This window comes from Pseudopipra pipra, chromosome 3, assembly GCF_036250125.1.
Source record: "Pseudopipra pipra isolate bDixPip1 chromosome 3, bDixPip1.hap1, whole genome shotgun sequence".
NCBI classification, from domain to species: Eukaryota; Metazoa; Chordata; class Aves; order Passeriformes; family Pipridae; genus Pseudopipra; species Pseudopipra pipra.
The window spans coordinates 30,425,791-30,452,500 of record NC_087551.1 but is presented as its reverse complement, the minus strand read 5'-3'; the positions used below and the strand labels follow the sequence as shown (position 1 = coordinate 30,452,500).

The 26,710-nt window shown below is 40.3% G+C and overlaps 2 protein-coding genes and 1 long non-coding RNA gene across 6 annotated transcripts in view; 1 reads left to right on the top strand and 2 right to left on the bottom strand.

Annotated features, from left to right (window-relative positions):
• LOC135411192 (potassium channel subfamily K member 17-like) overlaps positions 1-14,238 on the bottom strand; it is a 29,009-nt gene extending 14,771 nt beyond the window's left edge. The window contains exons 1-2 of the mRNA XM_064648468.1: positions 13,988-14,238; positions 2,126-2,240 (exon numbers count right to left, since the gene is read on the bottom strand). Of these exons, the coding sequence (XP_064504538.1) occupies positions 2,126-2,240; positions 13,988-14,206 (334 nt within the window). The 5' untranslated portion in view covers positions 14,207-14,238. The remainder of the gene's footprint in view (positions 1-2,125; positions 2,241-13,987) is intronic.
• LOC135411193 (potassium channel subfamily K member 16-like) overlaps positions 2,129-26,710 on the bottom strand; it is a 31,627-nt gene continuing 7,045 nt past the window's right edge. The window contains exons 2-6 of one of the 4 annotated variants that reach the window (XR_010429036.1): positions 23,445-23,559; positions 22,772-22,938; positions 20,328-20,493; positions 18,398-19,007; positions 2,129-2,240 (exon numbers count right to left, since the gene is read on the bottom strand). Coding sequence is in view for 2 of the 4 variants with exons in the window: in XM_064648470.1 (XP_064504540.1) it covers positions 18,784-19,007; positions 20,328-20,493; positions 22,772-22,938; positions 23,445-23,559 (672 nt within the window). In the remaining 2 variants the exon portion in view is untranslated. Of the gene's footprint in view, positions 2,241-15,502; positions 19,008-20,327; positions 20,494-22,771; positions 22,939-23,444; positions 23,560-26,710 lie in introns of those variants that run through there. The other 3 variants (XR_010429037.1, XM_064648470.1, XM_064648469.1) reach the window with 3 other exon arrangements.
• LOC135411194 (uncharacterized) lies at positions 15,767-20,550 on the top strand. The gene is made up of 3 exons (XR_010429038.1): positions 15,767-15,853; positions 19,877-19,912; positions 20,339-20,550. It is a non-coding gene; the product is annotated as an uncharacterized LOC135411194 (long non-coding RNA).

The following is a 26,710-nucleotide window of genomic DNA, read 5'->3' as shown; positions in this document are numbered from 1 at the left end:
TCTTTATATAGTACCCTTAAATTCCTGAGAATCTCTTTTTCTCCATTATCATCTTAACTCCACCCTTTATGAACTCCTTTGCCAGAATGCCTTGGGCTTTAACTCCTATACATTAATCTTGTGAGACTGGACCTGCTTTCATTGGTTCCATAATCACAGCCTAGGATAGGCTCTTCCTTGCCATGTAAGGACACTAAAATCTCAACACATCCTCAAGAAACCTTCTCAACTGTCATTTACCCCATTGCCGTGCCTTATAAATGAAGTTTCCTACTGTGACTCACTCCTGTGAACTTCACTGAGTTCTTTGGAAAGGAGCTTGACTCTTTACTTGACATCAGTTGTCCTTCTCAGTCACATATCGATTTTCTCCATGAAGCTGAACTAGCCACTATCTCAAGAATTTGCATAAAACCAGATGATAACAGACTCAAGGCGAGGCTCTGTGAAACCATCTTAGTTTTCTCTTCTACAACGTACTGTTATCAAGTGTTAAGACCTGTATGCAACTAACAATTTAACTTGAAAAAGAATAAAGGGTCCATTTGTCTGAAGCTCTCTGCATAGAAGTGACTTGTATGGCCTTCTCAGCTCCACAACTGAAAAATCAAGAGCAAGTCTCTACAGTCACAGCATCAGCTTTAAAATTATGAGATAGAGAGCTGTAATATTTGGTTCTTTTCAACTTCCTCTGCTGTCCTGTCCCATCCTTCCTCCCCCAGCCATCAGTGCAACAAGTTTACTTAAAGAAAGAGGGGGGGGGGAAAAAAGAAAAAAAAAGGAGTAGCTTAGCAGCCAGAAATGCTTAGTCTAGATCTCTGCAACATCACAAATTCCCCTTTTATTTTTTACTCTTCCTGAATATAATTAACTTAAATTGGTTGTGTTAAAACAGTCACTCTGATGACTTATAAGCTGATCAGGATTCACTACTGAAGTAAGCGAAGCAGCTCTGAGCAGATGCTGCTTTGTACCAAAGGCTGGAAGAAACTGCCCAGGCTCTGCGCTGAAAACCTACTGTCTAATGAGCCTCCACTGCCATCATCTGGTACAACCCGTGCGAGGTAGTACAGCACACTAAAAGTGTGTTCCCAATCAGAACAATGCACGTGCAAACAACAGGGCAGAAAGATGTACTGAGTCACAGGAAGATGACACCACACCACCACCCACTCATTTCCACCCCTGCAAAAAACCCTCAAACCCTCTCTTTCTCTGAGCTCATGTGGGGGGGGGGCTTAGTGTTCTAAGATGGAGACAATCTAACAATCAAAAATCAAAAGAATGTGCCATTTAGGTGCAAAAAGAAAATTCTTGATTTAAAAATATACTTGAAATTGAAGAGAGCTGACAAATTCAACACAAATCAGTAAACCTATGATGGATTTTTGATATTCAACAACCATCTCTCCACATACTCTCCCCTCCATGGTTCTTATAAAAAGACATAAGCGCAAGTTATTAATGGTTTTTGGGGGCTGGGGACATGAAATGACAATAATTAATAGCATCTGCCTTAACTAACACTGTACCCAATACATTTTATTTTTTCCATTCTCTCCCCCCTACTTATTTCCATCATTCCTTCATGGCTTTGCATTAGTCGTTTGCTGAAACCTGAGTCAACTGAATTGTGATGTTTATTCAGCTATTTAACTTTCACTTGAACAAGCAGGTCCTCAACCAATACAGATAGTAATAAGAAGGAATTAATTCATAAATATAGCCTCTGAAGATGTAGCAGCCAGTATTAGGAGTGTTTCAGAATAATTCCTTTCCCTGTGATGGGAAAAGCTCATTTCAATGCACAATTCACCTCAGACCTCTCAGAGCACACTAGGCTTGGGGAAGTACAGGTACTGCAGCACTGTGAAGTTCAGGCCCCAAAAGTTGTGTAACTTAGTAGGAATATGGACTGACTTAATTATCCCTGCATATAATCAGTCAGAGATCATTATTGTGCTGGCACTGATGATAAAGCGTTTCTAGGGCTAGGTTCATGGGTGCTTACCTCCTGCATGATATAGAGAAGCTACAGGAAGACTCACAGTGCTGGAGGAGCATCTGTCCTCATTCCCACTCTTTTCCTAACTATGAGGTGGCCCTGAAAGCAGGGAACTCTTACCAATGGTTGTTATTGCAGAGATGGAGAAGAAGAAAGACCCACTGTAGTCCCATCTGCCCAGGTTAGTGGTGTTTCCCTGGAGGGTTATGCCACTCTTGTAGGCTTGGATGATAGCCTGTAAAGAGACAATAACATGAGATCCCACAAACCCCCTTATGGCAAGTTTACGTGACTGGCATTTCTACTTCTGGCTGGTAAAGTCAAAAACTACAACTACTTCTGACTCTGTTGTTTCCCCTTTAATAGAGGATATCCTGTGCCTTAGAGACCAAGGAGCTCCAAGGTCAGAAAAGCCAAAAGGCGGACTATTGCTTCTAAGAAAAGGGCATTTACGGCAACGAAAAAGTTGCACATGCACATGGTAGATAGCAGAGGTAAATGTGGAAGAGACTGGAGGAAAAGAACTAACTAGAGAAAGCCTAGACAGATGGTTATTCAAACTGCGTTATGACATACTCATTAGGAAAAGGAAGTGTTTCCAGATGGGATATTCCAATGGCAGAAGACCCAGAGCAGCAAATAAACATGCATATGTAAATGATACAGATCCTTTGGTGGGGATCCCCCTGGGGAGGAATGTATATGGTATATTATACGAGACTGAGACTACACAGGATGGACAGTCTACTAGTTTTGGGCAATAAAATTTATAGTCCCCACATCAGGACTATAAATGTGAATTAACAGATTGGATTAGCATTATGGCTGATTCTCTTCAACTTACCCAGGAAAAACTTAGAAGCCACTACACTGAACTGTGCAGAATTACACTAAAATAAGATATCAGATGTTTTAACAGTGCCCACATCTGATTATGCCTTCTCATGCCAATAAAACTAATGACAGTTGTGTCCAAAACATTAATCACAGCATGTACACTAAACATTTCACACTCACTGATCAAGAATCCCTGACACTTAATTGTCCTTGAATGCAAAGTGTAGCCAAGAATACATAAATTTCATCATCTCTGAGAAGGATATGCAGATACTGAATAATGCAATCACTATTCGAACAAAAAGACTGCTGATAAAGCTTTCACCATTGATAATAAAACGAATCACTCTCAGGTTAGATTTTGACCAATTGTGGGCTTTACAAAGAAGTTGTAGCTTATGCATCCATCAAGCAAACCGGCACTTTAAGCCGGCAAAGCAAGGAAGCTTTGCCCCATTTTACTGATGCAAGATGCTCTGTGTGAATTGAAAACTGTTTTCAGAGCTCCAAGCAGCATGGATCATTATCTCTTTTCTCTAAGCTACTAGTTCTCAAACTAAAGAGCAAGGAGCAGCTCAGAGATCAACACATCTTTCCAAGAAACAAGCACTGCTTGACAGTTGCATTCTCAGAAGTATCTTCATGTATTCATAACTGAAGGCAATCTAAACCATTCAGGGTCACATTATAATCTACTGAATCTGACAACATGCTCTTCTCTTTGCAAGACAGAGCAGAGAGCCCGTGCTCCAAAAAGAGCTAAGGACCACATGCTATATTACATTTTGCTTCCTTCTGTGACTTGTTGCCACAACCTGAGCGGGGCAATTCAAGGAAAGAATTTTTATACAGCGTGACATAAAAGAACCAAACCCTGCTTCCCCCTCCCCCCCCAAAAAAAAGCAAAAATGTTTTACTAAGAAGCCTCCACCAGGATTTGTTTTGAATAGTTGTGGGTAATTCTGCCACCCCTCATTCTTCTTCCAGGTTTGGTGTCTGCACTGAAGTTTGTCAGGTTGCATAGGGTGCAGGCTCTGACATTTCTTTGTTGCTGATCTCTGACCATACTTGACCTCTGCTTTAAGAAGTATAAGAAATTCTGGAGACAGTGGCCTAGTCAGGAATCACAGTTCCCATGAACATAAAATAACTCCCAAACTAAGCTGTATGGCAAAGGAGACACTGGAAATTTACACAGATGACCTGCAGGTTTTTTTTCCCTCCAGAAACGAGTGGTTAAATTTGAAATCAAAAGCTTGCTATTTTCCTGAAACTTTCTTTCTGTAAACTGTGATGTCTGCAGTTTTAAGCAGTTAGTCTTGAACACATATATACCTGCTGGAACAGCAACAGTCCAGCTCTCAGATAACTTTAGCAGCTTGATCAGATAGACTCAAAAACCTTGAATATGTAGCATGTTTGTTGTCCATTCTCCTGCCTCATGTACTGCTGATACAAGCTCAGCAGTTGACAACATTACGCACAACATCAAGTTTTTAAAGTCAGAAACACTTAGGAACTAAACAGGATTGCAAGAACCTGTGGCTGAATTGGCCCCAGGAAATGGAAAATTCTTCATGCAGAAAGGGGAAACAAAAAGCCTACGTGAGACATCATGTGAGAAGCAAGCAGCAGTAATGAAGTCATTAAATGCTTAATTTCACATCCTTGCATCACTTCCATTTTGCACGGTTTAGAACGAAGAGGCTGAGCAGTTGTGAGCACCCATGACAGCTCTGCAGTGACTTCCAACAACTCAGCATCCCAGAGTCACTGTCTTAACTTTCCCCAAGGTGATGCTACTGCCAGGAAGCACAGCATGCATCTTCAGAGTCTGCAGACAGGCTACAGTATTTGCCCCAAAGGGCACAATGACCTGTGCTACTCTCATGGAGAAGGAAGGTACCACGTAACCATTACTCACTGGCAAAGAGCAAGCACTGAGCCTGCAGTGTGTCAGCTGTTTTCTGTTTCTGGTATTGAGGAACTTGGAATGTTTGCTGTAGTCTTCAAGAGCCTTCAGCAGTAAGCTTCTGCCTACCCATTTCTTTGTTAAATCTTGTTATCAAACATCCAGATAACACCATTAACCATTAGGCTCACTGCTCTGTGGAAGCCAGCCCAAAATGGGGACCACTGAATACCCATGCAAACCAAAGCCCTTGAATAAATTTACACTCCCAGAAGAAATGTCCAATTCATTACTGTTATGAAGAAAGAGCTACTGAGGTCATCCTTAAAGGGGAAGATTCACAGTATGTGGGATTAAGGATACCAGCTTTTGTTTTTTCAAAGTAAAATATGTTTTACTATACTAACTAGAATCAACCTTTGACACACAGCAACAACGATGATAGAAAATTAAAGATTGACTCTTCTGAGAACAGTAGAACTAATGGAGCTTGCCTTCCTGCAGATGTGCCCAGGGAGGCAGATTCATGAAACAGAAATCCATAGATAGCTATTAATGCACAGAAATTACTTCTGGCACAGGAAGTAATTGAACTGCAAACTCCTGAAGGCTGAGTGAGCATCTAGGAAGATATCAGTGAATACTCTCCCTAATTTAATATGTTTAGACTTCTGCTTTTGGCTATTGCTCTTTTTCATAGAAAAATTAATAGCAGTTTATAATTTTAGACAGAACACAGGAAAAAAACCAGCTAATAAACACTCTAACAGAACAGCTGAATTCTCCCTGCTTTTTTCATTGAAGAGGCACTGATATGTCTCTGCCACTGATTTTCAAATAAACTTGGGTTAATTGGCCTGTGGGTTCCAGGTGTACTAAATAGAAAGTGAATCATACATGTTGGGTCATAACTGCTTGGTTTCTTTTGCCTGTCTTTTCGAGAACCAGACACTTTGTTTTGCTTTACACCCATTCTGGAGGTGAAATCCTAGGGGTTTTCCTTTTTCTCTTAATTAGACTAGTAATTCAGACAGGATCTGCCTCAAAACCTAATGCATTAAAGGGCACCCAGTAGAAGCAGCATCCTAAATCCAGTGTTCAAAAGCAGGTATCTGCCTGGTCTAAGACCCCAGTCAATACCACCAACTGCTCAAACACAACAAATACTGAAATTCAAGAGCATGGGCTTGATATTTTGGGAACTTAAAAGGTCACATGCAACTCAAAGAAGAATAGAAAGGAAGCGGGTGGGTGGTTAAAATAATCAGAAAGAAACACAACTCAATGGTTCTTTGGTTTCTACTGACAGACAAGCTGTACAACAAAACCCCACAATTTCATTTCTCTTCACTTTTTTCCCCCTCTCTAAAATGATAACAATTTGTAGTTCACAGCAACTACTTCATCTGTAGCTGACAATGCTTATATAGTTTTAAGCTACAGATAAAAGTTTCTATGGGAATTATTGTAACTGCTATAGCATTTCTAAATTGAGATATTTTAGACTTTTAGCCTTCATAAATCACTGAAATTTCATTTGCAGACTGCCACATTTTCTCAAATAGGCTGTTCTGTTCCTTGTCCATACAAGTAGGCTTTGCATGGTGCTACTTAATATTGTCATAGCTGGTGCTTACAACATCAGCACGATATCCACTCAAAGCAGTCTATTTAAATGTAACATCTGTCCTGTTGCCTTTGGGATAAAACATGCCTCAGTATACCCAAATTGGGTGTCCAGCTCCATTTTGCTCAACCACAAGCTCTGAAGTTTCAGTTAGGAACGTCATAAACTAATGATTGCAAATGCACGCTTTATGTTAGATCATTATATTTCAGTACAAACCAAAGCCTGGTTTTCTGCATACTTCTGCAGGGAATTCACTCCTTGAATTCAAGCTCAATGGTAACTCCACAAGGACGCTGTGGATTTCTGCTGACTCCCTTGCTGAACTTATTTTTAGGATGGCAATACCCCTTTTTTCCTTCTATTTTACTATTAATTAGAATAATCATTGCTGATTCTTCCTGCAGGAGACCATCCAAACACAACATTTTACCAGTTTCCTTATTTGAGTCAAAAAAATACATTAAAAAAATTTAAATCACTCTTACAGACTGACTTCCTTTTAGCCCTTCACATCTCTTGTGGCTGTATTTCCACAAATTACTGTTAATGAGTACCTCATCCATCCTGGAGAAGTCTTACCAAGCTACACAGCTCTGTAGCAACAAACCCAACGTAGTTACAGTCATACTAGCAAAAATCAAACCACAGAAAGCAATTACAGGCAAGAGGTCTCTTTTGTTCATACTGTCTAGCTAAAAAAAATAAATCCAAAACAAAACCCCAAAAAAGTGAGGTGGCTGTTTCTACCAGGACATCTGCTTAAGCATCCAGAAGCTTTCTACAGGCTCAGCCTACAGAGTTTGGTTCCCTCTTGACATTTGAGTATAACATCTTCTTCCCTGCAAAATGTAGATTTATTCTCTATTTGCTGCAGAGCTGCTCTATCCTTCAGCCATACTCATAAGTCTCTTTTATCATGTTTGCTGTCTTATGAGTTCTGGGCAACTCCCAGATTTTCCAACTTACACATTTCCTCTCTTCCAATATCCTCATCATATGTGGGCTCCTCCACCACCAGCCTGTGGCTGCAGCAAGACTTCTGATCACCAGGTATGCAAAAGGCAGAACTATTATTTAATCTGACCTCCTTAACACCAACTAAAAAATTCATCTTTCTCCTCTGCACTCACATCTGCATGTAACTAGGATACAGCTTTCAAAAAAGGCATTTAAGATCAGCAATAAAGAATTAATTCATGTGTATATATAAACTGTGGCACTATTTTCCTTGCAATCTCTTTCTTCAGAACACTGTGCTTCTCTTTCCTTTTACAATCTTTACAGAAAAAAAAAAAAGCTTCATCTAAATGATTAAATAGACTGATTCTAATCTATCTGCCTGCCCTCCCCAAAACAAGGTATAAAGTGAAAAAGGGGAAAGCAAAGCCCCAGAAGACTAGGACTCTACCAAGTATCTCCATAAGAATTCCTGACTTTTTTTTCTTCTGGAGGAAACTATCATAGAAAGAATCATACAAACGACCCTTTTACAAACCATGGCTCCTCTCATGCTTCTGAACTGTGGCATTGTGGTCAGTGGTCACAGTAATCTTGAGATCATCTTTTAAAGGCAAAAGAAGTTATTTAGTAATTGTATCTGAAAGCAGTTCTCAAGGAAGGCAAAGAAGTATGTGAATGGACTGGTGTAAGAAACTCGAGACTAAAGTTTAGTTGACGTTTACATACACATATCCAAAACCATCAACTTCTCCAGGGAGTACGTGCCCTCCTGAAAATGGTTTGCCTGATTTCAGACACTTTTCCTCACCTTCACAATCTATCGAGGAGGGAAAGGAGATGTTAAAAAAGCACCAAGCTGCCATTTAGATTAATGAGAAAACAACTCACATAAACTTTGTGCACTGGAAATTTCTGCACAATGTTAGCATATAAACAGTCATTTATTCCTCACAGAATAGCAGCTGTAAATCACAAGAAAATGGTTAACATTAACCTTGGATCAGATTGCAAGGACAGAGGTCAATTAATTTCCAAATAATTGAAAAATAGATTATTAATCACACTTTCCCAGCTATGAGCTCTGACCCCTTGTCCTTGCCTGGACAGGAAACTTACATGAATTCTGGCCAAAACAAGAGCAGGCACAAGATATGCTATGAATCCAGAAGAATCCAGCTGTATTTTTTTTTTTAACTTCGTGCCACTCGAATGACCTGAGACCTGATCAAGGAACTGTTCCCCACCTTCCCCAGCTAACGTAATTGGCACTAGTTCCTCAAAACCAAAGGAACCCTATGAGCAAAAGCACTTTTACTTTACAGCTGGGTCTGTACTACCATTTCTAGAATTCATCTACAATTACTCTTCAACAGAAAAGGAGCAAAAGACATAGTATAGGAATGATGAAACCAATCTCTCAGACACTTGTACTTTTTCTGAAAATTAAGCTCGTATATGAAGGAAGAATCTATGACATGATTCATGGGACAAAGTGTTGCTGAATTCCAGTCACTTCAAACCCCAATGACAGAAGTAATTTGACAGCTGGGCTGCAACAGAAATAGGTAGTGCTTGTTGAAAGGAGCTGCCTGTATAATCTACAGAACACAGCAGGTTGCATTGCATCATCCTTGTAAAATTGAGATTTCCCTCCCTAGTAGTTGTGGGGTTTTTTTTGGTTTTTTTTTTTTTTTTTTTTAGTGCAATTAAAACTATGATGACCAAGTACCTGTAAGAGTAATCCACATCTTCAAACAACGGACAAGAATTACCATCTCTCTTTTTAGAGGGCACTCGCCAGTCTTTAGCTATCCACTGTAGGTCTCAAACCTTCCTGGTTGGACAGATTATTAAGACACTTATCAGTTAATGCCAGCTTGCTACTCCCTTACTTGGTACTTCCACCAAGCCTGACCAGCTGTAACTGGGAACTTGATAATAAGAAAATCTCTCTCTTTAGGTAGAGGTACAATAAAATAGGCTGCTGTGCTTTCCATTCACCTTTCTCTTTTTAAACACAGGTACTAGACACTACGTTGAACATTAGACCTAGGAATGAGTCAACTAACCAGAAACAACAGTTCACCAGTAGATCTTCTCATCACCTCCCAGGAAGTCTAACAACAGAGTTCTAGCCTATTACCTTACAGAAAATTATATACCTACTGCTTTATAGAATAATGATTTTATCTTAAACAAATTCTGTCAAATGGATGCTATAATAGGATATTATTAGTACAGAATGCACATTCTTGATAAGGTATCCATGGCTCTTTTAATTATAGGTCTGGAGAATGATGAACTGCTGTAACTCAATCAAAGTAGTAGTACATTTTGATAAGCATGAAATTAGAAAGAATAATTACAGGGGATCAATCCTATTTAATCTGTGACAAGTGAATTTGATTAAATTGGTTCTATACAGATATCACAGGTCTAAAATACCAAGAGCCAACGCTGTTCCTTAAAGACCCTCATCACCAGCAGGTGATCCCTTATGCTCATCCCTTACTAGTCATCCACTGTTTCATCATATGTGAGCAAGATTATTTTAGGAAATGGTATTTACAGGGTTGTATTTCCTGACAGCTGTCACAATTCTCTACTGGTTCAATGCCAGTACAAGCCCAGGTATTGATGAGGATCTCTCAGTCACATGGGATCTCATTGCTTTTGTAAACATCTACTAAACTCTTTGTGTACCTCTAGCTGTTGACTCTGGAGATAACAGTATCTAGATCCACCTGCAGGCTTTTAGTTTATAACCTGCCCTTTATCATTAGGTCCTTTTTACTACACCTTAAATCTTTCTAGACAAAAAAATATTTATTTAATTTAGCTCAGCTTTCATTTTCTGAGTTTATGTAAGCAATTGTGTTTAAACAGCATTGTATATCTACAATTGAAAGTGGATGGAATACAATAAATATAGGAAACAACCATAATAGGGAAATATATATATAACAATAAAAAAGTTTATATATAAAAAAAAAAAATGGTAGCAGGAAAAGGATGTCATGGTGATAGCATAACACAGCAAAAGTCCTGTTCCAAGCCTGGCCATACAGCCAGTCATCTGACTAAAGAGACACTGGCAAGGATAGCAGCTGTGTGCCTGAAACCACTGAAAATGACGTAGGAAAAGGAGTGAGTTTGGAGGACAGCTCAGCTGGAGCAGAGCTATATATACTCACCCTACACAATAAAACTGAGACATTTATGCACTAGGAGTGCATCACACTATGGAGTGTGTGTAGGTGTTCCCAGCCCCAAAAGGTCAGAGAAGGTCACAGCTCTAGAAGATATGCCAGTACAGAATGTGCCATCTTTGTGTGCAGCCTCACTTTCTGGACACTTCTTGAATCTGGAACCAGCATAATTTTTGCCTGGACACAGACTTTTACATATTTTTCTCCCGAGCTGAGTCTAGCTACTTTTCCTCATTGTATGGAGAGTACATCACTTGAAATCTGCCTTATCATTGCATCTGTTTCCATCTTCTGCAAGTCTTCTCACTGAGAGCTTCCTCTGATGCAACATTACACTCAGTAATTCTGGCATGTGAAAATGATCACCATACTTATAATAAAAGGCCAGATATTGTCCTCTTTGCATGTTACCCAATGGCTCATGAGGTGGCTTGCTCTCTGTCTTGCTCCTAGCGAACATCTGTTCATGTCATAGACTGTATACGATGTTGGAAAAATAGCCTGGGGTTAGATGGGTCAACAAAACCAAAGTTATGTCTTCCTTGAGCAAATGTTACTGGATGCACAGTTGAGGGATGTGGGGCCACAGTCATGTGGCCCCCCTCTGTTGTCCCCTCTGCTGCCCTTGTTCTTATACATACATATAGGTATGCATAAACACGTGTGCATACATTGCTTATTTCCTTAAACATAAAGCATTTGCATGTGCTATCTTCAACTATTTAGGAAATATGGAACTGTTCAGCATCCCATAGGGGAAGAGCCAGCCAGTTCCTCTAGGCAAAAAAACCCAACAAAATCCAGCTACAGGAAGCACAGACCCACCACCACAGGTGTCACGCACTTTCTAACACATTCTCCTCTGTCATTCTGTTTTTGTTGCTGGTCTGCTATCTTCAATTCTTTCTGTACTTTCCTTTTTAACTAGAAAATTACTTCTTCCCTGGAAAGGATCCGAGCCACAGAAACTACTAACCGAGAATTCACTGGTCTAACTACTACAGCATGGTTTGTTTGACTTTTCCTTTCCTCCTCCCATCCTCACTCTGTGCTGCCCTGCTATCTCCTTAAAGCAGGAGCTCGCTATTGCTCTCCATCTGTGCAAGGCTGGAACAGCGGATTTCCACTCCCGGTTGGTAACTAGGAATTAAGAGATAAACAGGTTGTAAAATTATGTTTGTACATTGCTTAGCAAACTAGGATTTTATTCCATATTGCCCCCTATACACTTAAAATAAACAGTTTAGAATTATCTAGAATGAAAGAGCTGTAAGAAAACAATGAGGAATTGCCATAATGTCAAGGCACTTAAAATTCACACACTGCTTTATGTTTTCACAAACACTCTTTATATGTCTTTCTTAATTAGTAAATAATCAGCTGTGCAGTTAGAATACAAGTTTCTTATCTGAAGAGGGCCACTGATGACATTTGCCTGATAAACTATGTGCAATGTTATCATCATGGCTAGGCTTCACAAACGAAGATTTGAGTTTTGAGATGTGCAATGTACTACAATAACAACTGACTGCACAGAAAAACATCCCATTTTTTTGAGCACACTTACAGTAAGCAAGTGATTGCTGCACAGGAAATTAGAAAAGAGTGTAGGAAAACAGCAATTCCGTGGATTATCTGTTTATGATTAATTCCTCACTGTGAAAGTTATTAAAAATTGCACACAAAGCCATTCAAACTCAGTGTGGTTTCTCAGAGCACAAATGCATGCACAGTCACTCTGTAAAGTGAAACAAAGCTTATTTGTAACTTCCCCATCAAGGGCTTGCTCAGGTCACAATTGAGTACTCACACGGCATATTGTAACAACATCTGGTCTGAATGGATTTTGAGCAGCTGTCCTATTCCCTTGACTACTAGGTAGTATCAAGAATTAGTAAGGTCAAGCTACAGTAAACCCAACCATCAGAATGACATTTCTACCTATTAGTTGTGATCATCTTCTCTCCACTACTAGCATCTTGTCACTGTCATTCATCAGCCCTCTTGCCCTTGCAACCACAGGGCAAGTGCCATGCCAGATGCTCACTGCACAGTGGGCCAGTGCTGAGTGAAGCTCAGCTAAGACCTTCCTTAATGAAACACCAGACTGGTCTTCTCTGATGTATTTATCACTTCTATTTAAATTCCACAGCTAGCACAACATACACTATAAATAATAAAAGTAGTTACCACAGTATCTTACAAGGGCCCAAATCTATGCCATATGTTCAGCGAACTACAGACGGCCAACAGAGGATTTACCATCTAGAAAGTCAGGGGATGAGACTGTGACATAGGTCTTCAGCAAAATTTTGTCTGCCAGGGCCTTGCTGAAACACCTGACAAAATTATCAGTTTGATGGTTTCTGTGTTTTTTTCTCTATTGGGAAAAAAAAAAAAAGGAAGCAATTATCCCAGTCCTCTTTAGGTTCTTTGAACTGGTGGCCAGCTCCTTTGGTTTCAGTCACCATCATACACTACTTTAACAAAACAAACAAAAAACCCCACAACCTCCCCCCAAATCAAACAACAAATCCCAAACAAACAAACCCCCCAGGTTTTCTTTGTTTGTTTGGCAACATCTTTTTGAGGCAGACTGACCAAAGCAAACAGTACATACTCAATTGCCAGCACCTACTGAACTCAAAGGGTTTGGGGAATCATTCAAGACACTTCAATATTGTAGATTTTTCTCTTTTTCAGAGAAAAATTAAGCAAAGAAAACCCATTTATTCCACTTTGCTCATATCTGTATCATAAAAATGCAACCACTTGTACATTAGTAAGATTGCATTTGCTCCTGCTTTACATTTTGCAACCGTCCTGCAAACATCCTCAAGAAATGCATTAAATATCTTGAAAGATTTAAGGATTTCCTTTTTCCCTTTAATTAACAAGTAGAAAACGGGGAAAGTTTGACACCAGTGTAAACACCCATTTAACTTACCACGACAAAACTCTTCCGTTAGAATTTACCACCTGCAAGACGTCACAGACTGTAATTCATTCTTAGTAAGTGCAAGAGCAAACCCAAGCCACCTGTTATTAACCGCAGGTAACTGTCACGTAGTCAGATACTCCGCCACTGCCTGCCTACGGTCGGGACGGCGGCGCTTCAAAACCCGTAGGTCGGCGGCGGAGAACGAAAGAACCCCTTTATCAGCGGGGAGAAAAGACGGCCGCAGCCCGGGGCGAGGAGCCGGGGGGGCCCGGCGTGCCCAAACACCGCAGCCGAGGCGGCTGCCTGCGGAGCGCGGAACGCTTTCTCCACGCCGTGGGCAGCTTCTTCGGGGCAGGTTGCCGTGTGAGCAAGAGACCTACACAGGGAAAAGTTTTTGTACTTTTTATAAGTTACTCTCGGGCGGGGGGCGCGGTTGCTGCGGCTGCCGCCGGCCGCCCCTCACTCCGCTCCGCTCCTCCACGCCCGGGCTCACCTCGACGAGCCGCTGCAGGGCGGGCCCCTGCAGGCAGGTGTGATTGGCCAGCAGCTCCAAGCGCTCCTGGAGGAGGCGCTGGGCCGCCCGCACCTCGGCCGGCCGCTCCAGCGCCTGCAGCACGGCGGCGCCCATCCCCACATAGCCCAAGTAGGCGGCCAGGAGCACCGGCACCCCCCAGCGCCGCCGCCACCGCTGCCGCCACGCCACCACCAGCATCACTCCACGGCCGCTGCCGCCCCCGGCGCTGAAGAAGCGGCGGGGGCGGGAGCGGGGCCGCCCGCGGGAGGAGGGCTGCGCCGGCCGGCCCCCTGCGCCTCCCCCGGCCTGCCCCTGTCCCCAGACTCGGGTTGTGCCGGGAAGGGCAAGTGGTTGTGCCACTCCCCGCTGTGCAGCAGCCCACTGCGCCGCCCCCGTCCTCCTTTGGCGCCGCTCCACTTCACACCTGTCCGCTCCAGAGCGCTCCGCCAGTGCCTGAGCGAGCGCGGGCACCGAGTCACGTTCGCCCCTCCGAGGGATGCTAGCCAGCCCCTTTACCAGCGCATCCAAGTATGCCCCTCATCAGCTGGCACTATTAAAGTACTACTACGGCAGTAGGTTGCGTAAATCTGCTCTCCTCCTTCACTCAGCTGCTAATTTAATTTAAAAGGCAGCAAACAGGTATTTGTGATAACAACTCTTAGATATAAACAAGTGAAAAGGTAGCAAGTTTGTCAGAATCTTTTTCTAATTTGTAATTTTCCCGTGGAAGTACTTTCTTCATATAGGTAGTTCTCAAGACCGCTTTGATTAATTATTTTCTTGTAGAGAACTATATCTAACGTTCCTTTCTGTTCTCTTACCAGGAGATAAAACAGCCAAGTCACTTTTGGTGTATAAAATCTTTTTAATTTACCTGTAATGTGTAATGTGAGCTAAAGGGGGATAAACCTGCTAGATTTCTGAACAGGATGCCTTTATGTACTGTCACATGAAAATGCGGTCTCACACTGCCCTCTAATTATTTTTGCCAGGGACGTGTGCATACTGTTACAAATAAGGCAACCTTCAAACAGGTATTGCCCCACTGCAACTGTTGTGGAGATGTGCTAATCTCTGATTTTCTGGGTTGTGCTTTAAGGTGATTAGCATAAACACATGATTTTGCTAGCAAGATGTAAAAATTAATATGCAAAGACTAGATCAATTCCAGAGTAAAGATATCATTCTGAGCACAGTCCTAGGGGAAAAAAAAAAGTTATGCTGCTTATTGCTCAGTCTTAACTCTGCCTTTTCAGGGTATTCATTACTGAATGATATTTAAAGCAAAAATGGAATTATGTAAAAAAGGAAAGGCTTCTATAAAATTATATATGAGAAAATAAAAGTGCAAAGATACTAAAAAGAATATATACTTGTCACCTCTTTCATTGAAGATTGGGAAATAGATACATGTGAGCTACATTTTGACATTTTAACGGCATTTAAACCCAGATATTTTATACAAAGCACACTGAGTATAACCATGCTGAAACATTATGAATAAACATATAGCATTTAATATTTATACTAAAAATATATAAAACAAATTACAGGGGAGACTCAGGAGTTTTAACTACAAGATAGATTGTGAAAACCCACGACATCAAGCATGTGCTTACTAGGAAACTGGGGAGAAAGAGATCAGGATTCACAATAAATCTTCACAGAATTATATAATATTTAAATGGTTTTCTTGAGTACTCTCAGAAGTGTCGCTTGTCTGTCAGTCTTCTATTTACATCTCCACAGAGAAGGGCTCGAATCTTGCCGATGATATTTTGATGTTGTCTGGAAGGTACCAATATATCTCAGGATGAAGAAGGGCTTGTTGCGTAGGCTTAAAGGGTAAGTGTAAGCCTGGAAGGACATTTGCTTATTGTCCTGCACTGGACTGCAAGTGGTAGCTGCTCATCACAGATGAACACTGCCTGAGCCATCACTTCCACCACAGACTGCAGAGCTACATTCAGAGGCTTCAGAAGTGCTGTTTTCCATGTATTGGAGCTAAATATGTGCACTCTCCATTATGTGCAGAAAGGTACCACTGGTAAAATGGTCTATTAGACCAGAAGAGTCCCTTTTGTGTGCTCCTCTGGCTCCTAGCAAGCCCTTGTGATTGTGTAGTTCTTCCACGTTACTTTTCTTAGCTGGTCAGTTGATAATTGACAACTGCCTTTTTATTAGAGGAAGGCTACCAGAAAGCACTTGGTCCATCCATGTTCAAGAACTAGGCCAGTGCTCCCAGTATATATCTCAAATTAACTTCAATTACAGATGTGCATGACATTTAGGATCTTTTAGGACCTTGAAAAATTGACAAAGTGAGCAAGAAATTTCTATCACTTATGTAATGCATGAGAGGGCATCAGTATCCTTCTTGTTTCTATTCCAATGTGGCCATATGCTTGATTTAAGGTATCTTTCTAAATCTTCTGGCAGACAGCTGGACAACTGCTGCAGCTACTCTCAGCTTTACTAAACACAGCAGTAGCAAAAAATTCAGAAGATGGTCTCACCATGCTGCTACTTTGCAAAATCATTAGCAGATACAGGAACAATTTTCTGGACTGCAGTAAAAAAATTCCAAACTTCCAGCTGTCAGATGTCAAGTAAGGATAACTTTAAGAAACACTTTCCCAGTTACTGCTTTCTATCCCTGATAAACCTCACTATCATTTTTTATGGCATGCAGCATGGTGTAAAACACTGTATAGGATCACCTTTAGAGCAGTGCATGTGTTGTGGCTGGCTGTGGTTAGATAAAGTAAGGAAGGCATGGAAAAATGCAGGGTGAAGAGAACAGGTTAAATACAAAAGTCAGCAGAACTTTAGTTTCATCTTTCGCATAAACAGGCCAAAAATGTCTTGTAGAGTTAACACAAGGCAGGTACAGAATACAGTGATGGTGATGATGTTAAAAAGTCCAAGTGCAAACATTATGTCTGAAGAATAGAAAATACTGAGAGAGAAAGTCTCCCGTGAGATTTGCAAAGATACAAAAAACCAGACAGGAGATAATTGGCTGCTCTCAGTAAAAGTCTACCAAGAAAGCTGTTGCATAAATTTATGGGAATAGCTGAGGGCATAGGGAAGATCAGTGAAAAAACAGAGGAGATAAAATCTATGAGGTAGGTAGTGGTAAGACATGAGGTAAATCTTAGATGGGATAAGCATTTGAACACTCATTTGAACACTTGAAGCTAGTCTAATAAACCATACCCAGCATTCTTATATTTCAAATTTGAACAGCTACACTGCACTATGCAGGTGTCAGCAACTGGCAAACAAAACAAATACCATGTCAGATGTAAGAACAAATGTCTGTTGTGACCCTCCTCAGGAGTAAAAATCTAGCTCAGAAAGTATGCATGAAAAGATTAGTGACCTACACAAGCCTCTACATGTTTTATGGACACATCTCCAAAATGAAATATCAAAGCAGCTGCTGAAAGGCTGATATTTGATGTTCCTGTAGCCTGTCAGACATACGCTAGCTTGGGGCTAGTCTACATATGCAGTCATATTTCACTCACACTTTACATTAAAGTTCCTCTTATAAATGAGTTTAAAAGGATTAATTGATGGTTACTATGAGATATAAACATACTGAATAAATAGTATGTATATAATTACAAGCATGCCCATGGAATGTGCCAGTGATGGTTATAACCAATTGAATGTGGTACCCAATGAATGGATAATTGTTTTATCAAGTTTCTGTAGTTCACTTTAATACAGAGTATGACTACACTTTTCATCTCAGTGACTATCCTCTTATAAGGTGCTTATATGTCCTTCTTTGGTTTTTAAGCTTCTTTGGAGATGGCTTCTGCTACTTTTGACTTCAAATAACTGTGATAAAATCAAACTCCCTATTTCTCACGGGTGACACTATACTCGAGTGAGGATCAGATCTAATGCAAGAGCCTATCATCAGCCTTATTTAGAGATAAACATACAGCATCAAATCTGTACGGAGCATGGTAGTTCTTCAGTGAACTGGCCCAAATAAAATGCCAGACTCTAGAATTATTTGTGACCTGGCTAGAAATAAGGAAATTTGCTTGCATTTAAATTTAGTTTAAAGTGCTGTTAAAGTGGCTGCGAAATGAACTGTGATGAGGACCTGCTTTGAGCTGCCAGTTCACTTTGAGATGAATTGTAACAGTCCAGGCAGTGCTGGATAGACACATAATTTCTGCACAATTAAAAGAGAAGCATTTTAGCTCGGAAAATAAATGTTTTCATTTTATGTGAAAGCTGCTCTTTTCAGACAATATCAACTGAATCTTAACTGGATGGTTGTCATTAAGCAGGTTTTAATTAGTGTTGATATTCCTCTATGCTTTTCCTTGTTTTCTGACTGGAAATGAAGAAAGATTTCTGTACCTGACTTTTTCCACTTGAGATTCTTGATGATGTGACTTCTTATTGAAGCTGGGAGGCAGTCACTCTGGATTTTTTTGAAAATGAGTGACCATAAGAACTGAATCCCACTAGAGGAAGACAAAGGATAATAATTGATTACTTCAGGGGAAGTTGCCTTTTTTGAGTGAGAATTGTTAAATGAATCCTGGGACAATTGTATAGCTACTCCTTCGGAGGTTTTGTGTAGGCTGATGCCTACACAGGGTGTGGAAATTTCCATGTTTCTGGAACATTTCCTCCTTAGGAAACAGTCCAAAACCTGTGGTTTAGTCCTTTATCCACAGGGCTTGCTTAGTGTGAGATACAGATGAAAGATGCAGTTTCAGACTGCTCTCTTTGTACCTTGCTCAGCTAGGGATATGGATTCTACGCTGCTCAGGTTCATCTTCCAATTTGGTGGTGCCTCCTTCTGCCAAGCTTGAGTCAGACTTATGCCCCTTTAGTTGAAGGAATTTTTCCATCAAGTCAGCTCCCACGTTGAAGACCAGAGCCAGCCAGGCCAAGCCAAAGACAATCCAAATTGCAGTCAGGCTCCTGTACACAGGGATATAGTGCTTGTTGGGGTTTGTGCCTGAAAAATCCAGGGAAATTTGCATATTAATCTTGACAGCTTTGTTCTGCTGAACATACATACTGATACACCCTCTCCACCCCCTGCAAAAATGTAGGCTTAGTGAGCTTGTGTGATCTATTAGCAGATAGATCTCTCTTTTTCTTTTTTTTTTTTTTATGCCAGCTCTCATGTTAAACTTAGTGCAGTTGGCATCAAATCCCTGAAGCTGAGGCTATACAATAAAAATAGCCATATTGAATGTTGATCAGGGATGCACAAAATCAACAGCTCCTAGCCAACAACAAAGGAAAAAAACCATCTTGGAAATTCAATGTTGAATCCATATTAGCCATATTTTAGTCAAGAGAAACACTGAGAATCTCAGATGACTTAGAAAGATACAGTTTAATGATATAGTGATTCCTATTTGTAGGGTGATATAACTCAGTATGCAGGATTCACCTGGATACTATGGGAAATACAGCCATTTTAAGTAAGTGGTTATGAGAATCTTATCCCTGGTTTGATATTTCCACAGCATGGACAATTGGTGCAGCTGATACAGGCACAGCACAGCACTGCAGCTATCCATTTAGTCTCTGTTGTCCAGATCATCATGAAATTCCACAACGCCAGATACGGCATGGGATGCTTTTTTATCTTCTTTTGGGACCTCTAGGAGAGGTAGTACTTGCAAGACCTACTACTTGCAAAGTAAGAGATCCTAGTGGTTTTAAGAAATACACACATTAGACATAATCTGTTAAGATTATGCATTTGTTCAAATAAGCATGTGGAAATGTAGCCCCTCACATTTTTACCGTGTGTCTTTACCGTGATGTTCTCAGCCTAGACTATGTAATCTCACTGGGTTTGTTTTCTTTCAGAGGCATCCTGTGGTTATCAGTAATGTTGTTCCCATTGTAAGTATTGATTATTTAATATTTGACATTAATTGTTATTGGGAATGGTAGGCTCTTGCTGAAGCAAATCACTGTTAGGAGAGGGTGGTTTTAAGGCTTAATACTGCTTTAAGACAAAGAAATTTCATTTATATTCCACCTGTCACTCCTGGATCCCATTTGTGGCAGCCTGGGCAGAGACACTGTTGAATGGGTGTTCAGTGGCATATGTGAAATGAGTTGGGTGATTCGCAGCTTAGCTGCCAAGAGAAAAATGCTCATGTTCTATAATATATTAGCTCATTATTACTAGTCTGGCTGAGCTCACTCTTGTACCAGATTTATAGTGGAATGGATATCTATGCTCCCTGTATTTAGTTTTATACTAGAGTAACGTATTTCAACAAAGCTTAATCCAGTTCACCTTCTTTTTTACCTACTACATAGTCTCCAAATCCAATGGTGCTCAGGGTGATGAAAGTGAAGTAAAAGCCTTCTCCATAGCTCCAGCCTTCTACATAACTGAAGACTAATGGCGGGAACACTAGAAAAAGCAAAGTCCCAGTGGACAAGAAGATGGCCACTGCCAGTGTTTGAACCACCTGAAAGATAAAGCGAAGATGGCAGCTAAGCAGCATGGAGCAGTTGTCTTGTTGAAATTGCTGGGTCTGTTTTTTCTTGAATCACAAACCCAATCCAGCTGGGAGCAGTGGTGAAAAAAGGAAGGATAAGCCAATGCTTCCATGCACTGCAGGCTGAGCTCACTGTTTACTCTGCACATAGATATTGTACCTAATCATGAAACAAAAAACCCCTTAAAATTAGGAAAAAGGGAGGATTTTTTTAAAGCTTTTTGCAATGAGTTTTTAAGAATGCTCCAGTCATATTTTCAGACTTAGAACAGCCATAGGAATGAAATACTCACTTTTCAATTTCAGTTCAAGAGGAGGTACTCTTGTAATCAATCAGTTTCTGTCTTCGAGGAAAATCACCAAGTATTGCATAAGTCATTATACAAAGATTGGCAAGAAAAAAATATGGTTCTTTTCACCATGATTGCTTCCAAAGATTTATAAAGTGGCTTATAAGAGCTCAGCCAAAAATATGTTTGGATGAAACCTAAGTGAAGTCAGTTTACCTTCTTTCATTTTTAACTTAGAAGCACTCAGAGGAAAACTGTTCTGTTAGCACAGGGAAGATCTATGCCTCTCAGTACAAATGTTTGCCTTCTGGGAGATAAGTTACTGCATATGTGACTGCAAAGACTGGTCAGGGGATGGGTCATGACAGCAGATTTTAGCAGTTTAGGACTGAGGATGAGGAATTCGTGGATTTCCAGGGAACACATTCTGTTGAACTATTGACTAGTGGTGTGCTGATGCAAACTCATTGCAACTATTTAAAAATGCCCTCAAGGGCATTCAAAGCAGAATATGATTTTCTATTCATGTGCCTATTGTGACTGGATGAAAAGCCAAACCACTGTTTATAAAGTAGAAGGTCCAGGTATCATGTTTCCTTTTCTCTTTCAGTATTACCTCACATATAAAATAGTGCTCTGAGCTTGAGAAACTTGCTATGAGCCAACTGGGTGACTTGGAGAAATCAATTCTATATTGTGTGCCATATCTCTCTAGTTTTTATAGTAATACCTCATTTGCAGAGCACCTTGAGAATTACCAATCAACATGGTAATAGTTGATATCTGTTCCCATTTAGTTCATTCTAGTAGTGTAATAGCATTTAATTAGATAATGAATTTTGCATAAAAATTGTTACTGAAATGCACAATTTTACTTTTTAGCCTGGCTTTTAAGAAATTTCTGGTAGAAATCTCTAATGTGGGACAGTAAGTCAGGAATAAGGAAGAACTGATTGTAATTAATTTCCCAAAGCATGACAAAATTGTGTTTAAAAGGAGGTAAACCAAATTCCTGGAAGAGGCTTTTCAGGGTAAACAAGCTGATACAGCTCCAAAGCTTTGTCTGATCATAGGAGTTATGCCAGAAATGAGGTGTTAATTCAGGAGTGAAAAAAAAAATAAAAATCACATCCCTGAGGTTCTGTTAGAAATCTCAGGAAAGATGTAGCCATACTAACATGAAAATCCTTCCGGTGGTAAAGCTGCATGTGTTTGGGGAACAGGTATATGTTATGCAGCTAAAGAAATTTTGCTTATAGAATCCAAGTCTGCATTTGACAGTACCTTTATAGCCTCAAGAGATTTTACAAATGAAAAAACTTGTGTCAGAACTGCAAAATGTTTTGACATATCTAACATATCTAATCTCCCTTTTGTCTTACTAAAGCAGTCAATTCACTGGACCTTTTCTCAGAAACATGCACTAACTGTGTTATACATTACCTTCATGTATTTTCTATTATCAGTGCTTCTCTTATTATAAAACATTTGGACTAGTTCAATGACTAACCAATAAGCCGTAAGTAAGGAGAAGCAGTATTTGCATTTTAAGAAAACAGAGGCAGTGCTAAATTGCTGGCACAATCAGGGAAGCTAATTCAAGCCAGATTAGCATACCAATAAAAATAATTTGTCTTTGCACAGTGTAGAGCTAGACTCTGGATAGATGCTACCATAGGCTAGAGAATAGAAGCTTGATTCGGCTATGTGTGTATACGCACACATTCTTCTAAGGTCACCAGATTAATGGTTTTGCTGAGTCAGGTTTTAAAAAAGGCAAATCTAGAGTCCCTTAGGCAAAAGCCTATTTCTTTAAAGCTCTTGTAGATAAATCAAGTGTATGGAGTCTCTACTGTCGTTCACACAAGGAAACCCAATCTAGCAGCAGCCACATATCTGAGAAGAGAATTTTAACTAGTTTTAAAATAGAAGAAACAAATGATAAATTGACATTGTACCTGGGCACGGCCTGGCTTTTGCACCCATCTTTCCAGGGTAAGCAGATGAGCGTTGAGACCTTTCCCCAGCTGATTAAGGAAGGCCAGGTTGAGGGGCACTCCGAATAAGGCATAAAACACACAGAAGATCTGCCCTGCCACTGTGCTGGGGGACAGGTTACCATAACCTGGAAAAAAAAGAAGAAAACAGCTACAGAAAAAGGCTTTACAGTAAAGCTGCAGGCATCATGGAGAGTTCCTAAGCTTGGAAGCTCAACTACATTAAGCTTCATGAACCTGTGAATATATGATTTTCTGTAATTAAATCTGTCTACAAATTGCCATAGTTTATGACGAAGGCCTACTAGAAAAATACTACTCTTATAGGGAATATTGTAACTTGCTATAGGTTACTGATTTTGTGAGTGCAACTCAGAGCTTCAAAGCGACCTCAAGATGCACTGTCCATGTACAAGATAATACTGCATGTACCAAGTAGGCACTCGGCTTCCTTGGCAGGTGTAAAATACTGGGTACGCAAGAATAACAGGCATAACTGGAAACCAACAGAAAACTGTAACTCACAGTAGTTGATTGTCTTGCAGGTGTATTCTATCCACCAATTACACATTTCTGCGGGCTTTTAAGAATGGTTGGAGGAAACTCAGGTTTATAGGGAAAGAGAGTACCTCACCTATAGTGGTGACAACAGTTCCTGCAAAAAAGAAGGAGTTGCTGAAGTCCCAGTTGCTGGGATTTGTAGAGTTTCCTTCTGGGTTGACCCCTTTTTCCCATGCTTCCATGAGGACCTGAGGTGGAAGAGGTCAAAGGAGCAAAGATGAGGAATAATGTCAGAAATAGAGAGAAGTAAATACTGCTTTCCATCTTGAGCAAGCAGAGTGATAAACAGTGTAGATAACAGGGTAGAGTTGGACTAAAATGGACTACTGCTGACATGGCAAAACTTGGAAATAGAGCTGGCTAGGAACTTGAACTCTTGCCCCTGGAGAACTCGTCACTGAAGTAGGATCAGTTCCATAGCTAAATGAAATCTGAGGGGAAAGGTGTGGAGGGATTCCCCAAAGTGATCCAACTGGGAAAAAAAAGTAAAGCTGTGCCATAAAAAATAAAGGTAATTCCTCTTCTTCCATAGTCTAGTCATCTCATTCCAGTTTTTAATGTAGGCAAGTGTAAATGTGTCTGTGGGGAAGGGCATGAGGAACATGCTCATTTCTATTTCCTCCATGTAAGTACTAGTGAGGATGAATTTCTGTTTTTGGCTTTGACTTCCCAATAATTTTCAATGAATATTAGGCTTCTCCTAGTCTGAAAGATTAACTAATAAAATATTCTCTGCTATTTCAGATAGCTCTTACCAGATGACTAAAACTACTGTGTGCTAAAAAAATACTGCTCCTGCATCAAATATCCTGTCAACTGCCTTAGTGAAGAATGTGTTCCTTTGCTGTCTCCAAGGATTTCTCTGAAGGAGACTGGTTTCCCTCTGCTCAGTGCCTGGGTTTTAAGAATCCCCCTGTTTGTCACATACCAGGTCACAGCTTTGTAATTTTGCAAAATGCCTAAGGAATTGCTCATTCATCTCTTCTAAAGACTTTCTATGATGCAAGGCATGAGCAGGATTTAATAGAAACACCAGCTTTAGCTGGTTTCAGGAGTATGAGACCAAAGAAGATCCTCTTTCTTGATTGAAATGTTGACTACTGCCAGAAGGATTGCTTTTCTAATGAACATACCCACTATAAGGTATCCAATTTTGTACAGGTTTTGCAATTTTAAATGATCTGTACTGGTGGACTTGAGTACCGTAAGTTTAGTGGCTAATCTTATTTCTGCAGTAAAAAATCCTACAGCATTGGTCAAGTTTATCAGAGGGCTTCTGGGCATCATCACATGTGAGCTCATGACTGAAGTGTCAGCAGAGCTTCTTTTCAATACGACAAACAACTTTCTCCATTAAAAACCTGTTCTTAGAATGGGAATTCAACATGTCAAATTTTCTAGAGCTGACTATTTCATTTTCTGCTTAGAAGGAACACAGAGAAGCTACTAAGGTGTGAATACTTTGAAATGTCTAAAATAATCACAGGTTTAATTTATTTCTGTAAGAAACACTTGACAGTTCTATGCATTTCAATGCACAAGAGTTCACAGGAGTTACATTCACATCATGAGAGTCAACAAGGAAGAGTAAGGCAATTTTGAATGTTGAACCCTTAAGACACAGTCTGACAAGGTCACATTTCTTGGTATGATTGTTGCTTTTAAGTACAACCCCATGAAATAAATGCCATCCTGGTGCCCAGGAGAATTGTTCCTAAAAAAACAGGTTCCTGTGGGACAGTTAAAATGGCTCCTAGCTCTTTTCATCTACAGCTCAGGTAAGGGTTATGGCTGGGGTGTGATCAGAGCAGCTGTTGAATGGTTGGTGAGCATTAGCTGTTGCCTTTGGGAACAGAAGTAGCCAGTAAGTAAAAGCAATGTGCTGTAATTTACAGCAGGAGTATGAAACCTATATAAAGCTACAGTAGTATGTGGAGAGAATAAAAGCTTCCTGCTGTTTCTCCTCCTGTCCCCCTGCTGATGCACATTGCAGCCACTTGTGGTCATAGACAAGGATTTGGTCCTTTCACTCTATGTTTAGATCAGTTCGTTTGAGGCTGAAAAAGTATGGACATAATCAAAATTGGGACTCATAAAGGGTACTTCCTTACTCAATGCATCTCAGTTATGTTGTCAGAATGCATAATTTCCTGAGTGATGTTTACCAGAGATGCATGAGATCACAGAATTTGGATTTGCACTTTCCCAAAGCTTCAGGCTGCTCATTTTAGGAGCTGCAGCTCAGGGCCACCTCTCAGCTAGGCAGTTTTAGCCATGCAGAGCCAATGCAGTTTATTGACATGGAATTGCAAGAATTTGTTTCCTGCACAATCAAGTCAAAAGTTAATGAATTATAAGTGGTAACTCTATTATTGGTGATCATAGATATGCAGAAAGAAACCGAGGTTGACTCTCACATTTCAGGATTTATGTTTAAAGAATGGGCATTAAGACAAGACATGTTATACTTGTTAGCTGAGCAGACTGAGTCTGGGGGCTGTGTCTCACTGCAGTCTGACTACTGTGACTTTTCAGACTGGAACTTCTGGCCTTCTTAACCATATAGTTAAAACATGCAGAGACACAACTGCTTCTCTGCATTAAAGTTAGAGATTTAATATGGGAAGAGTAGTATTTCCCAATATTAGTAAGAGTTAGACAAATTTCTTAACAAGTCTTATAAATAACAGGTGATTCAGAGAGGACCTGCACTGCTGTGAACCTTGAGGACTACCAAGTCTAAGTACTTTGAAGCTTGGTGCATTGTAGGTGATTTGGTGCCCTCAGCTGGCTTTATCTGGAACAGCTTACAAGTGAAATTTTATTTAATTCTGCAGAGACATAACAAAATGTGATTCTCTGAGTGGCATGGCAGTGCTAAGAAAGCTCCACTGGAGACAGAGTGAGAAGAATCTGGACACGTGTGAATCTTCCCTAAGGTTTCTAGGGTAGTAGAGATTTAACTAAACCTTTCAATCCTATAAGGTATTCCAGTTAGATTTAGAATGAGAATCAGGATTTTTGCCCCTACAATCACTATCAGAGAGATAAGGAAAGGACAGGTAATATCACCAAATGCTATAGCCGAAAAAAATAGTCATGTTTCTAGGCATGTAAGTTCTTTAAAACTAGTAATTTTCTGGCCAATGTCCAATGTTCCACAAGAAATATATCACAGTATTAGTAATCAGAACATTGGCTTTGTAGACAGAGGTTCAGGCACCTTTGCTACCCTTTCTAATCTGAAATTCACTGTTTGCTTAAATCCATTTACAAAAATCTAGGCTTTTTGTTTATCAAAACCTTAGTGGAAGTCCTCCAACTTGGGCAGTGCAAACT